General features: G+C 38.6%; 1 protein-coding gene across 1 annotated transcript in view; it reads right to left on the reverse strand.

The window, feature by feature from the left end:
• Positions 1 to 15,268, reverse strand: part of EFCAB5 (EF-hand calcium binding domain 5) — a 115,803-nt gene that overhangs the window by 26,354 nt on the left and 74,181 nt on the right. The window contains exons 12-14 of the mRNA XM_032848468.1: positions 3,380 to 3,669; positions 1,511 to 1,680; positions 800 to 1,028 (exon numbers count right to left, since the gene is read on the reverse strand). Of these exons, the coding sequence (XP_032704359.1) occupies positions 800 to 1,028; positions 1,511 to 1,680; positions 3,380 to 3,669 (689 nt within the window). The remainder of the gene's footprint in view (positions 1 to 799; positions 1,029 to 1,510; positions 1,681 to 3,379; positions 3,670 to 15,268) is intronic.

Genomic DNA, 15,268 nt, shown 5'->3' on the forward strand with positions numbered 1-15,268 from the left:
ATGAGTGATAAAAGCCTAGCCTGGTGGTGGGTATTAAGGAGGGCACATATTGCATGGAACACTGGGTGTGATGTATAAACAATGAATCTTGGAACAGTGAAAAAATAAAATAAAGTTTAAATATCAAAAAAAAAAAAAAAAAGCCTAGCAAGTTCCTGATTGCTGCTATATCTCAGGTGATCACCTCCGTAAAGGCTGCAATCTTCCTTCTCTGCAGTTCCTATTCATAAAACCAAATAAAAATGCTTGTAGAAATGGTCCAGTTATTGCCTTAAAAGTGCCCATCTTTTCTGTGATCTAATTAGAAAACATGCATACTCAAGACACATTTAGGCTTTTTCATTCATTCTTCATTCTCAAAAATCATAACATCACATCAAACCAAGAGCCATGGGAATGCATTTGTGGTAAGTAAAAGATTTCTAGGTTCCCCTATTAATAACACATTAATGTGTACCTTTTCAAGGCTCATTCCTACTTTGTGGGTCTTAATTATTAGTCTAATGGTTGGATTTCAGTCCTACAGCATAAAATGCTGTTCCTATGATTAGTGCAGTGGGACACATATTAGCATCTCCCCAGAGAGACTGAGGCATAGACAGGCAACTGAGGCTGAGGGTTCTTCCATGTGTAATGGGGAACCTCTCTGAAAACAGATACACACAGTGAACAGGAACAGTAGGATGACATAATCTATATATACAGCTTTATTCTCATCTGGTTTTAGGTTTTGTTTTTTAAAAATATAGAAGGAGAGGCAATCCTACCATTGTTCTTGAAGAATTCCTCCATGACTTACCTGATAGAATCTGATCTCATGAGGTACAAAGATGTTAATTTTTTTGGGATCTTTCAGGGTGTCAACAGCCATGACCCCAAAGATCCTCATATGTGCATCCTGAAGAGGCAGAGCCAGGAATGATCCATTTTGATCACTCTTCTTGACAGAAGTGTTCCAGAAAAAGATGTTCCCATGGTGCTGAACTTGGGGCACGTGTATTGGCTTTCCCTCATCCACTACTGTAAAGCTGAGGAATAGGAATATGGAGACGGTAGAAAGGCCCAGGAAAGGCTTTAGATGAAACTGTGCAGGAAATTAAATAAATTCTCCACTTGTAATTATTGGGATTGTATGTCAGAGAAGTGGACTCATGAAATTGCTGGTTTGGAGAGTCTAACTTGAGAAAAAGACTTAAAAAATGAGCTTAGGTCATAACAGGGTAAACACATGTAAACAGGATGCCGGAGATATAACTCATAAAGCAGGCAGAATCAATGGTGCTGATGTTGTGAAGCAGAGTCCCTGAGTCCCAGAGTGCCTGGGAATGAGTGCTAGAAATGACCAGGTGAAATTACTCAAGACTAACAACCCATCACCTCCCACTCCAGGAGCATGGTGACCTGAGGCATTTCTCTAGTGGGCAGCTAACTAGGATTTCAATACTCATTTACTTCAGAAAGGGAATTATTTTTTTAGAAGGGTAAAAGCAACCTCTTCATAAATTCTTACCTGATTCCCTTCATGTCCCGATAGAGTACTCTGTTCAGCACAAATGGAGCATCATCTAATGTACAAGCTACGTTCCTCAACAGGACTTGCCCTCTGTCAGGCAGTAGTAGGTTTTCTTCTAAGAGGGCAATGTGAGCACTGATCTTCTTATTCCCATGGGCTTCAGCGTCCTATGGCAAAATGTTTCTGACCACGTATTTGCCAATAGCCAAAGAGCTATTATTTTAATCATGCCTCTTCATTAGCCTGTTTGAGCATCTGACCCCAATGGGCAGTGGGAAAAAGGCTGGCACCACAGCTGTCTCCCAAATCTGAGTCTTAATGAGTAGAATCAATTTATTTTATGTCTACTAAACTGGTTTACTTAAAAAAAATAGGGGGTTGCCTGGGTTGCTCAGTTGTTAAGCATCTGCCTTCAGCTTAGGTCATGAACCCAGGATCCTGGGAATGAGCCCCACATCGGGCTCCCTGCTCAGCGGGGAGCCTGCTTCTCCCTCCCCCACTCCCCTTGCTTGTGTTTCCTCTCTCGCTGTGTCTCTCTGTCAAATAAATAAATAAAATCTTTTAAAAAAATCTCTCCTCTTACTCAAATTTAGAAGTTTAAAACTTGGATCCCTTTAAACTATAGTCATATTGTCTGGGCTTCAGTTAAAAGTATTTATTTTGGAGGACTAGGGCAAGAAGATGGCTTCATTTCACTCATATTTCTTGAGTAGATTTTCACCATCTACTATGAAGTGAATGTAGAAAAAAATGCTCTCAAGGAATTCTTAACATAGTTTGGCTATGACATTTGATTTATGTTGAGAAAAAATTTCTTGGGGCCCCAGATTGCAGACTTTATGCAACTAATCTTTCGAATTCAAATATCTGAAAATTCTCTGTACCTAAGATACTACAATGTTATTAACAACACTATGTGTTAACACATATATTGAGCATGTCTATAAGTTGGGGACATGAAAGATCCTTTCCTTGATCTTTGTCTCCTCTTTCTATGTATTTAGGTCTGCTTTTCTTTCTTATTTTTTCCCCCCTCTGCCTTTATTCTGTCTTTTCTACATAAAAGATCTATAGAGTAACTAACAAAAATGTACCACAGATCTCTGAAGCAAGTTGGAGTAATAACCTCTTTTCTAGATCAGTCTTCTGCTCCTGGGCAAACCATTTCAAACTACGTTGGATAATTCAGCCATTCAGTAAATGAGTCCTTTAAGTGTTGCAGTGTGACTCCAGGTTCCCTGGACTAGTGGAATCTGTGACATATATAGAAGACAGCCATGCTATTTCCGCCTGGGAGAAGCAGCCAGCTGGGAGTCTTGGAGAAGATGGCAAAGCTGTGGGCAGTGGTCCCATCAGAGGCATGTGTTTTAAGTGACATGATTCTATAAGATTCTATAATAGTACCCGTGTGTTTCTAGGCAGTGCTATGAAATATTGTGTGATGTTGGATCCTTCTTTATAATGACTTTATGATTTAAATAGTACCTTTTGAAACCAACTCCTGAAACATCATGCAAGGGAAATGTGGCTTGAAGTGCCTGCACATCTCCTTACAGGTATTTTTCAGTATTAGTCTATTTTCTGCTCTAATCTTATTTGACTCTCAGCAAAAATGAAATTAGGAATCACAAGACATGATTCTGTCTTTTATACCTTTCCTCTCTACTTCTACGTTCCCAACCTACAATCCTTCCAGTTGCCTCTTTCCTAGGCTTTGGGTCATTGTGACGTTTGGGAATGAATGCAACTTCTATAGCAGTACCCAGTGATTTTTCAAGAGAATGTTAAGTGCTCCCTGTGAAACCATTGAGCACTCCCTACTATGAGGATGTTTCTCCTCTTATATATCACCTTAGGAAAACCTACCTGGGTGAGGGCATTAAAAGTCTTCATGTACACTGGTTCCAAGGACACCCCACTTGTCTTTGCAGCACGTTGGATCTGGTATAGCCACTTTCGTCTGGCACAATTCCTCAAATTCTCAGTATGGCTCCTTTCTAAAGTATTCATCAGAAACTCCACAACACTTTCCAGAACATGATCTTCATTGCCTCTGAGTTCAGATACAACCAATTCTATGTATTTCTGAAACTGTTTTAAAGACAACCTCACTTCTTGGTCAGGGTGTGGCTTTGGAAATTGGATGTGTAGTTTGGCTAAAAGACATAAACGTAAAACCAAGAACTAATCAAAAGTTCATTTATCTATGGGGGAAATTTCCATTCCTCTTTTATAGCTGACTGAAGCCCCTGACAACTGCTCACCATGGAAAACCAGGTATCTCAAAGGCATCTCAAAGCCCAACAGAACCCCTACAGTGACTTCCTGTATTGAGCTCAAGATGTCTTGTGTCATCTTCCCTGTTTCTGTTTTGCTTTTTTAAAAAAAAAATTATTATTTTTAATTATTTTTTTATTTTTTGAGAGATTGAGAGACAGAGAAAGAGGGAGAGGAGAGTGGGGGGAGGGGTAGAGGAAGAGGGAGACAGAGAATCTTAACCAGGCTCCACACCCAGCTGGATGTGGGGTTTGATCTCACAACCTTGAGATCATAACCTGAACCAAAATCAGCTGTTGGATGCTTAATCAACTGAGCCACTCTGGTGCCCCTCTGTTTTGTTTTTTTTAACTCTACCACACTCAGCAGTGGGGGAAACACCAGGGTCAACTTTGACTCCTCCCTACTTTTTACCTCCCATATCCAATAGGCCACTTAATCCTATCCTGTTAGCCTTTGGCAATGTATCTTGTTTCCATTTCTCTCCATTCCTATTACCATAATCCCAAACCAGTACTAATCATTTTATACATAATTGGATTACTAAGAGTAAGGTTCAATACATATTTATAAAATTAAATTAAAACACAACTTGTGACCAAAAAAAGCATAATCAGACCTCTAAATACAGAGAACAAACTGATGGTTGCTAGAGGGAAGGTGGATAGGGGAATGGACAGAAAGGGTGAAAGGGAGTGGGAGATACAGACTTCTAGTTGTAGAATGAGTAAGTCACAGGAATAAAAGGCATAGCATAGGGAATATAGTTGATGATACTGTAATAGTGCTGTGTGGTGACAGATAGTGGCTACCCTTAAGGTGAGCATAACATAACATATGAAGTTGGATCACCATGTTGTACACCTGAAACTAATGTAACATTGTGTGTCAACTATATACAAAACATTTTTTAAATAAATAGATAACATACAACTAGAATGAACCTCAAAGGCACTAAGTCAAACTTAAGGCTTTTATTAATCATGGCATTTGAATAATCATAAACACACCCCCAACTATTCTAAACAATACCTAATAAAAAGATAGCAACAGGCAAAAATGAAACACAACTTGCATCATGCAATTCCCTGGTTCAAAGTCCTACCACATTCAGTGACAGATGACAGCTACACTTGAGGTGAGCATAGCATAATGTATGCAGAATCACTATGTTGTACAACTGAATCTAATTGCTCCACTATCTCCATTCTACTTATGGTCCTGACCATGCCTTGCACACTTCTGCATCCATACCTTTTATTTTTTTTAATTGTACAATTACTAATGTGTTACCACACCTGAACAATACCAATAGCATATCTATACCCTGACCTTGTTCCATCCCCTGCCTCCCCACACCCCAACCAACATCCTGAAGTTTTTTTTTTTTAAAGATTTTATTTATTTATTTGACAGACAGAGATCACAAGTAGGCAGAAAGGCAGGCAGAGAGAGAGAGAGGAGGAAGCAGGCTCCCCGTGGAGCAGAGAGCCCAATGTGGGGCTCGATCCCAGGACCCTGGGATCATGACCTGAGCCGAAGGCAGAGGCTTTAGCCCACTGAGCCAGCCAGGCGCCCCCATCCTGAAGTTTTGCTTTTGCTTTATTCGTCCTTTCCTTTTATTTACCCAATAGTGTTATTGTGTATGTGTGTGTGTATATGCTTCTAAACAATATACTTCTAAATTAGTTTTGTCTATTGGTAAACTTCAGAAAAAGGACATCATGCTATATGTTGTTTTCTGGGACTTACTTTTTTATTCCACATCATGCTACCAAATCCACTCATGTTGTTCTTCTGGCTGGGACTCATTCATTTCCACCACTACATAGTATGTCATTTTGTGAGCCTACTGCCATGGATTTATTCTCCTGTCTGTGGGCATGCAGTCTGTCTCCAGGATTTGCCCTTATGAGCAGAGCTGCATCCATTTTTATACATGTCTCCTGGAGCACATGTGTAAGTTTCTTTGACACTTATTATAAACTATATGTTATATATTATTATAAATAAATCATAGGGTATGTGCCCTTCTCATTTAAATTTTAAATTTCAAAATCTCTCCTTCCTGAAGAAGTCTTCTACCACAATTTCTGCTTCCCTTGGAAGACAAGCAGCCATTCTTTTTTTTTTTTTTTTCTCAATTAACACATAATGAATGTATTATTTGTTTCAGGGGTACAGGTCTGTGACTCATCAGTCTTACACAGTTCATAGCCCTCACCACAGCACATACCCTCCCCAGTGTCTGTCACCCGGCCACCCCATCCCTTCCACCCCACCCCCTCCCAGCAACCCTCACTTTGTTTCCTGAGATTAAGAGTCTCTTATGTTTTGTCTCCCTCTCTGGTTTCATATTGTTTCATTTTTCCCTCCCTTCCCCTATGATCCTCTGTTTTGTTTCTCAAATTCCTCATATCAGAGAGATCATATGATAATTGTCTGTCTCTGATTGATTTCTTTCACTTAGCATAATACCCTCTAGCTCCATCCACGTTGTTGCAAATGGCGAGATTTCATTTCTTTTGATGGCTGCATAGTATTCCACTGTGTGTGTGTGTGTGTGTGTGTGTGTGTGTGTGTGTGTACCTCATCTTCTTTATTCATTCATTTGTTGATGGACATCTAGGCTCTTTCTATAGTTTTGCTATTGTGGACATGACAAGCTGCCATTTCTGTATCAGTCCCAATTTTCCCTCTGCCCTTAAGAAAATATATTTTCTTAAGAAAACATAAAAATATTTTATAAATAAAATGTCTTTTATTTATAAAATAAAAATTTATAAATTTTATTTATAAATAAATAAAAAATTATTTATCTGATATTATTATATGTTAGATAAATAATTTGACAATTAACAGATACTGCCTGGTATGTTTAGTCATCTTATCAATGAAAGCTTCTCATTTTTATAGTTGGGCTTTTGTTGATTATTGCTCTTTAGCATCCACACTCATCTTTCTCCTGTTGCTTGTATCCCAAATTTTGCTTTGTGGGAAACTACTCCACTCTATCTCCCTTTGTGTGTTTGGATGGGATTTCACTCATGGTTCGAGAGATGCAGCAGGCATCGTGGGCCTAAACCAGTCAGGACATTCTACTCCCTCAGCTAGAGTGGTTGGTTGAGTCCAATGCTAGACACTTTGCTTGAATTATTAGGAAGAGGACATTTTCCTTTTTACTCCCACTGGACTTGAATAAACCTGTGAGGCTGTGAGACTGGACCTGGTTCCCACAAGTGGAAAGGCTGTATGAAAATGGAGTCAAAACATAGAAAAGAGGAGAGGCACCTGGGTGGCTCAGTGGGTTAAAGCCTCTGCCTTCGGCTCAGGTCATGATCCCAGGGTCCTGGGATCGAGGCCCGCATCGGGCTCTCTGCTGAGCAGGGAGCCTGCTTCCCTTCCTCTCTCTCTGCCTGCTTCTCTGCCTACTTGTGATCTTCGTCTGTCAAATAAATAAATAAAATATAAAAGAAAAAAACATAGAAAAGAGGAGGATCAGACTGAAAAAGACAAAAAGAAAGAAGCAGACACTTTTCCTAATGCCATTGTTTGAACTCCCAAATCTGGCTGTGTCCTGAAATTGCCCAGGACTTTTCCATCATATGAAACAATAAAGCCTTTTTTCATTTAACCACTCTGGGTTGAGTTTTCTATTACTTGGACTCAAAGGGTCCTGACTGATATAGTCTTGAATTAAATTAGAAGTACCTTGTGGGTTCTTCCTCTTCAATATCTTCTTCCTCTTCTCCTTTTATTCCTTTCCCTTCTTGAACAATTAAGTCCTAAGCCATTGGTGGGGCAAGACAAGGTAAGAATCTGCTCTTGATCAAAGCAAGCCATGGTGGCCCAGAGTGGGGTATTTGAATCCAGTTGGGTAAGGATTGTTCAGGAAGTCACTTGGCATGGGCTGTCAGAGCCTGAGCAGGTGAAGATGTTAACCATGAAGGCTGGCAATCTTCAGCCTATCTGAGTGGAGAGCGTGGCCCTGCAGAGGCTGTTTAGCTTGGAGTATCAGAACCCAAGCTGGAAGAAGAGGATATCCACATGGGATATTTAGGCCTGAGCAGAGTGAAAAGGGCATCCAAATGGAGGGACAGCTTGACTTGAAGTCAGAACCTAAACAGAGTGTGGAGGGTATCCATGTGGAGAGACAGTTCGGCATGGGGAATCAGGGCCCAAGAAAAATGAAAAGGACTTCCAGGTAGGAGGTCAGCTCAGCACAAGGAATCAAAAGCCTGAGTAGACTGAGGAGAGCATCTATGTGAAAAGATGGCTTGCACAGAATGTCAGAACCTAAGGGATGTGTGAAGGACATTCACATGGAAGGGGGATCCGGTATGGGATGTCAGAGTCTGAGCAGAGTAAGGAGGGAAACTGTGGGAAGGGAGATTAATACAGGATGTTGGAACTTAAGTGTAGTAAGAAGGAAAACACATCAGTGTGGGGAAGAGGACAGTGGGGTGGGAGATTAGTTCCATATGGGGGATTGATCAAATAGATAGATAGATAGATAGATAGATAAAACAACAGAGAAGGGAGCTACAAAAAAGGGAGAAAACTAGAATGAACCCTGTTACTATTTTGGCCTAGGAAGTATGGTTGTGAACTTATGGTTTTTAATATTAATAGATATTTAGGGTGCCTGGGTGGCTCAGTGGGTTAAGCCTCTGCTTTCAGCTCAGGCCATGATCTCAGAGTCCTGGGACCAAGGCCCGAATCGGGCTCTCTGCTCGGCAGGGGGCCTGCTTCCCCCTCTCTCTGCCTGCCTCTCTGCCTCCTTGTGACTTCTCTCTCTCTCTGTCAAATAAATAAAATATTTAAAAAAATATTAATAGATATTTATGGAGGTATGTACAGATGTGAATGTTTACACACACACACACACACACACACACACACACACACACACACATTCCCCAAGAGAAACTTGGGAGCAGTGACCTGGGAGAAATAAGCATGTGTAGAACCAAGATCTTGGCCTCTAAATACCATTCTCCACTAGGAGAACCAGGGTTCCTTGGAGAGATTTGTGATTCCTGGGTGGGTGCAGGGAAAGTATAAGATGAATCTAGGAGATCTCCTTGTGCAAAGCAAGGAGGGGCTCAAAGCCTGATAGATACATGTGAAAAGGACACAGGAAACCTTCTGGCAGTTTCTTAGATAACTAAAAATACCCCTACCCTATAAATCCTACTTAGGTATTTATTAAAGAGAAATAAAAACATATATCCACACAAAAGGTTTGTACAAGATTGTTTATAGCATCTTTATTCACAATAGCCAAGAACAGGCAACAGTCTAAATGTCTATCAGTTGGAGAATGGACTAACAAACTGTAGTATATTCATATAATGGAATACTATTCAGAAAAAAAAGCAAATTGTTGGTATATATAACAACGTGTAAGAATCTCAAAAAAAGTATGCTGAGTCAAAGAAGCCTTATGCAAACGTGTACATACAAATGATTCCATAAATATGGATTATATGGATTAGAAGGGATAAAACATATCTATAGTGGAAAATAACCAAAAGAATGGTTGTCCTAGTAATTTGGTGATGGGGAATGCATAAGAAAGAGGCATGAGGGAACTTTGTGTTCTGTATCTTAATAGGGGTATTGGATGCACAAGTTATGCTTTGCCAAAACTCAGTGAATGTACACTTAAAAATTGTGTGTTTTGTTGTGTGTAATTTTACCCTAAAGGAAAAAAAAACTGTTAACATATATCAAACTCTAATTAAAGATACACATGCTGAAGTGTTTAAGGAATAATGTATTGATGTCTGCAGTTTCTTTTGAAATGTATCAAAACTAAGAGAAATAGAAGGAAGGACAGAGAGATAAAGAGATGAATAAATAGATACTTTTTGAAGTGTAGTAAAATGTTAATAGTAGACTCTAGGGGATGAGTATATAGGTGCTCACTGTAAAATACTTTGAGCTTTGCTATATGTCTGAAAAAATTTTTAAAAATTTTTGAGAGAGAGAGAACAAGCGAACACATGAGTGAGGGGAGGGGCTGAGGGAGAGATTGAGCAGACTGTGTGGACCCTGGCAGGGAGCTCAATCTCACAACCCTGAAATCATGACCTGGGCCAAAAACAAGAGTCAAATGCTTAACCAACTAAACCACCCACGTGTCCCTGATATTTTTCATAATAGAATATAGGAGGGGGGTGCACCTGGGTGGCTTAGTTGGTTAAGTGTCTGCCTTTGGCTCGGGTCAGGATCCCAGGGTCCTGGGCTTGAGCCCCACATGCGCCTCCCTGCTTTCTCCCTCTCCCTCTGCTATCCCCCCTGCTTGTGCTCTCAGGCTCTATCTCTCTGTCAAATAAATAAATAACATCTTAAAAAAAAACAACAACAACAATGTTGGAGGGAAGAGGAGGGGATGTCCAGACTGAAAGGACTCCCAATCGGTCAAATCTGGGACAATAGGAACATTAAAATAAATAGTGATAGTGTTGGATCACAGCCTATTGGGTAAGATAGGAAACCATGAATACATATTGTTATAATAAATGAACAAAAAGTTTGGCAAGAAGTGGGGGGCTGGCTGGTTCAGTCGGTAGAGCATTCAACTTGATCTTGGGGTTGTAAGTTCAAGCACCTGGTGCAGGGACTTAAAAATACTTTTAAAAAAATATTTTAAAATTTACTTAAAAATAAAACCTTAAAAAAGGGGGATATTTCTATGGTTTCAAAGTACAACCACAAAAAACTTGTTAATTACAAAGGGAAAAAGTAATTTTTAAATGGTAGGGACTGACAGATACTATTTAAAAAAAAAAATTCCAGTGTAGTTAACATAGTTATATTAGTTTCAGGTGTAAAATATAGTGATTCAACAATTCAGTATGTTACTCAGGGCTCATCAAGATAAGTGTACTCTTTAATCTCTTTCACCTATTTCCCCCAACCCCTCACCCACCTCCCCTCTGCTAACCATCCATTTGTTCTCTAGAGTCAAGAATCTGGTTTTTTATTCATTTCTCCCCCACCCCTTTGTATTGTTTCTTAAATGCCACAGATGAGTGAAATCATATGGTATTTGTCTTTCTCTGGGGGGCCTATTTCACTTAGCATAATACTCTCGAGGCCCACCCATGTTGTTGCAAATGGCAAGATTCCATTCTTTTTTATGTCTGAATAATATTCCATTGTATGTATAGTGTGTGTATATATATCCCATCTTCTTTATCCATCCATCTATCAGTGGACATTTGGGTTGCTTCCATAGTTTGGCTATTGTAAATGATGCTGTAATAAACATAGGGGTGCATATATCTTTTCGAACTAGTGTTTTTGTATTATTTGGGTAAATACCCAGCAGAGTGATCATCGATCATAGGGTAGTTCTATTTTTCATTTTTTGAGGAGCCTCCACAGATACCATGTTATTATCATGGCACTTCTGCTAAGATTCAATGAGAAAATACAGCATCACTTACATGATATTTCTGCTTAAAGTGAATAATCTGAATTTAATCATGAGGAAATGTTAGGCCAAGCTAAAAGGACATACTAAAAACAACCAGCCTATAATCTTCAAAAATGTCAAAGTCATGGCAATCAAGGAAAGGCTGAGGAGTTTCTTAGAGATTCCTTGTTCCAGAGTGAAAAAACAGCAGTTTCTTTATCCAGTTTTCAGTTTCTTAAAAAAAAACAAAACACCACCATGTGAGTTTTTCAATGAGATTTTCTAAATAAATATGGTTCTTAAATGTTCAAGATCTCTGGAATTTGGTGACAAAATAAATCACCAAAATGTTATAACTTTAAGAAAGTTAAATGTCCTACTTAAATGGAGACTTACATAGGGGTGCCTGGGTGGCTCAGTTGGTTAGGCATCTAACTCTTGATTTTAGCTCAGGTCTTGATCTCAGGTCAGGAGTTCAAGACCCATGCTACGCTGAGGGTAGAGCCTACTTAAAAAAATAAAACTTATATATTGAGGCAGATCTAATAGAAAATTAAAAGTTGTATATATCCAACAAATGTTAATAGCTACTCCTTGGGAAATAATGGGGAAAGAGTTATTTATTCCATTAAATTCTACAGTAGAGGCAGATCATATGTTTTACAGCTTTTATATGCAATATTTCTTCTCAGAAGATTAGGCTGTATTAGGAATAAAAAGGGAAAATTGCTGGCTAAAAGTTTCAAGTTGCCCCTTCCATATAAAAAACTTGCATTTTGAGGATACCAGCAGAAACATTTATAGAAATTTCTAATTCTGTGGATTTATCCTATTTCTCCAATTTTTATTCAATTTTTAATCCTTGACACTGAAATAGATAAGAAGGATAGAGCAAAACAAAACAAAACAAAACAAAACAAAACCAACAAAGAGCTATTTGAAGATTTGCTGATCAGTTATTAGCTAATGTTTGAATTTAGAATTTTCTTCCTTTTCTAAGGAAGCTAAATCTGCCTTTCTTCTTCCATATGGTTATCAGCTCAGCAATCATCTCCTCAGGCCAGGTGGCTACCAATATGTGTTCAGAGAGAATCATTTTGTATAAGCCTACCCTTGGAGAGAATAATTTGTTCTTCCTGCTTGCAGAAATTTATTTTTGGCAGCAGATTCTGCCTCCTCATTACTTTCCTCCTTCTCATCTACTGGGATTAACCCATTACATTTTATGCTTTCTACCCCTATTGCTGTAGTTCAGTCATACATATTGGAATTTCCTTATAATATCATCCTCAGGTTTCTTAAATTCTAGAAATCATCATTTCTAACTCCTTCCTTTTACAAATGAGGACACCTGGATCTGTTGAGGTTCAGTAGCTTGCTTTTGGTCATGTGACCACTAAAATTTTCTTTTGTTTTACTTATTTATTTGAGGCAGAGGAAGAGGGAAAGGCCTACTCCCTGCTGAGTGGGGCGCCTGATGTGGGGTTCCATCCAAGGACCCTAGGATCATGATCTGAGCCAAAGGCAGATGCTTAGACAACTGAGCCACCCAGAAACCGCTGGCCATGTGACCATTAAATGAAAGATCCAGCATTGGAACCCAACTCTCTTGAGCATTGTGTAGTGTTCTTTCCTCTATAGAACATGGTTCTGTATTATGAAATTTGCCTTCCTTTTAAGTGGAAAGCACCTCATTGTGCCCTTTGAAGCTTCATTCTTTGAATGTAGTCTAAGACAAGTAGTGTAGTATAATGTAAAGTTTGGAGAAGACATAGTGAATGAAGAACACATGACAATTGATAAGCTTAGGTACACTTGAAGGTCAGTGAATACAGCAACTTTGAAAGTTTTGAAGAACTTAACTAACTCTGATCATTCTCTTCTGTCATTCACTGTATACTTTAAGAATTGGAAATCTAGTATGTAAAAGTCACCAGATAAATCTTTAAACCCAGTGAAGCAAAATGGTTTATATTGGAATCTAATCAAATAAATGAGGAAACTTCTTATACTGGAATAAGAATTTTAGTAACTTTTGATTGGGAAGTATTGATCAGAAAAGAAAAATGTAGTATAGGAAAAGAAAAGTCATTAAGAAAAAAAGTCATTGAGGATAATTAAGTGGTTAAATTGTTAAATTCAGGAGAAACTTACAAACCAGCTCTACTTGAGAGATGAAACAGACCTTGTACAGGCAAAGAGATACAATAAGAAGAGAAAATATGCAGAAGTGAGGAAATTTTGGGATTTTTTTTAAAACTTAAGAGTGAGGGTAGTTAGGTACACAGAGGGGATCTAAAAATGGAGAATTAAGGTCTTGGGAAAAGCACCATATGATACATTCCACTCCTGATAGCTCTGTTTTCTACACTTCCCATTAGCAATGCGTGAAGGTTCTACCTTCTTTACATCCTTGACAACACTTAAGATTTTTCTATTTTTAAAAATTTTTATTTGTTTTTTAAATTTCTTTTCAGTGTTCCAGCATTCATTGTTTATGCACTACACCCAGTGCTCCATGCAATACGTGCCCTCCATAATACCCACCACCAGGCTCACCCAACCTCCCGCCCCTCACCCCTCCAAAATTGTTTTTGGATTGTTTTTCAGGGTCCACAGTCTCTCATGGTTCATCTCCCCATCCAATAAAATTATAACCATACAACATAAGCAACAAAAGCAAAAGTAAATAAGTGGGAATACCTGAAGCTAAAAGGTTTCTGCACAAAAAAAGAGGCAAAAAACAAAATGAAAAGGAAACCTGCAGAATAGGAGGAAATACTTGCAAATCATATATCTGATAAGGGATTAATCAAAATATATAAGGAACTCATACAACTAGACAGAAAAAAAAAGACATTAAAAAATGGGCAAAGAAACTGAATAGATGTATTTCCAAAGACATGCAGATGACCAAAAGGTGCATGAAAAGATACTCAACATCACTAACAATTAGAGAAATGCAAATCAAAACCACAATGAAATATCATGTCACACCTGTCAGAATGGCTAGTGTCAAAAACACAAGAGATAATAAGCGTTGGCAAGGATGTGGAAAAAAGGGAACCCTTGTGCACTGTTGGTGGGAATGTAAATTGGTATAACCACTAGGAAAAACATTATGGAGGTTCCTCAAAACATTAAAAATAGAATTGCCATATTATCTAGCAATTCCACTTCTGAGTATCTAATGGAAAGAAATGAAATCACTATCTCGAAGAGATATCTGTACCATCATGTTCATAGCAGAATTATTCATGATAGTCAAGATATGAAAAAACCCAAGTGTCCATCAATGAATGAATGGATAAAGAAAATGTGATTCCTACACACACACACACACACATACACACACAGGAATATCATTCCATCATGAAAAAGATGGAGTGCTGCCATGAATGGATCTTGAAGCCATTATGCTGAGTGAAATCAGAGAGAGAAAGACAAATATTATATGATATTATTTACATACTGAATCTAAAAAAGCCAAACTCGGAGTATAAAATGGTGGTTCTTAGGGGTTGGGGGTAGGGGAGATGGGAGAATGCTGATCAAAGGGTATAAACATCTTTTTCTAAAAAAGGTTTTTAAAAATTTATTTGAGAGAGAGAGCATGCATGCAAGGAGGGGGAGAGGCAAAGGGAGAGGGAAAGAATCTCAAGCAGACTCCATACTGAGTGCAGTGCCCAACCTGGAGCTCATTCCTATGACACTGAGATCACGACCTGAGCAAAAACCAAGAGCTGGATGCTTAACTGACTGAGCCAGGCAGGTGTCCCAAAGGGCATAAACTTTTATTAAAAGATGAATATGTTCTGTGGATCTAATATACAGCATGGTGATTATACTGTATTATATACTTAAAAGTTGCTAAGAGAGTAGATCTTAAACGTTCTCAGTACAAAAAAGAAATGGTAATCGTGAAGTGACAGAGGTGTTAATGCCACGGCGGTAATCATTTTGCAGTATATAAATGTATCAAGTCAACACACTGTACACCTTAAACTTACACAATGTTCTATGTTAGTTATATCTCAATAAAGCTGAAAAAA

The sequence above is a fragment of the Lontra canadensis genome, unplaced genomic scaffold, assembly GCF_010015895.1.
Source record: "Lontra canadensis isolate GAN:19392208 unplaced genomic scaffold, GSC_riverotter_1.0 scaffold204, whole genome shotgun sequence".
NCBI classification, from domain to species: Eukaryota; Metazoa; Chordata; class Mammalia; order Carnivora; family Mustelidae; genus Lontra; species Lontra canadensis.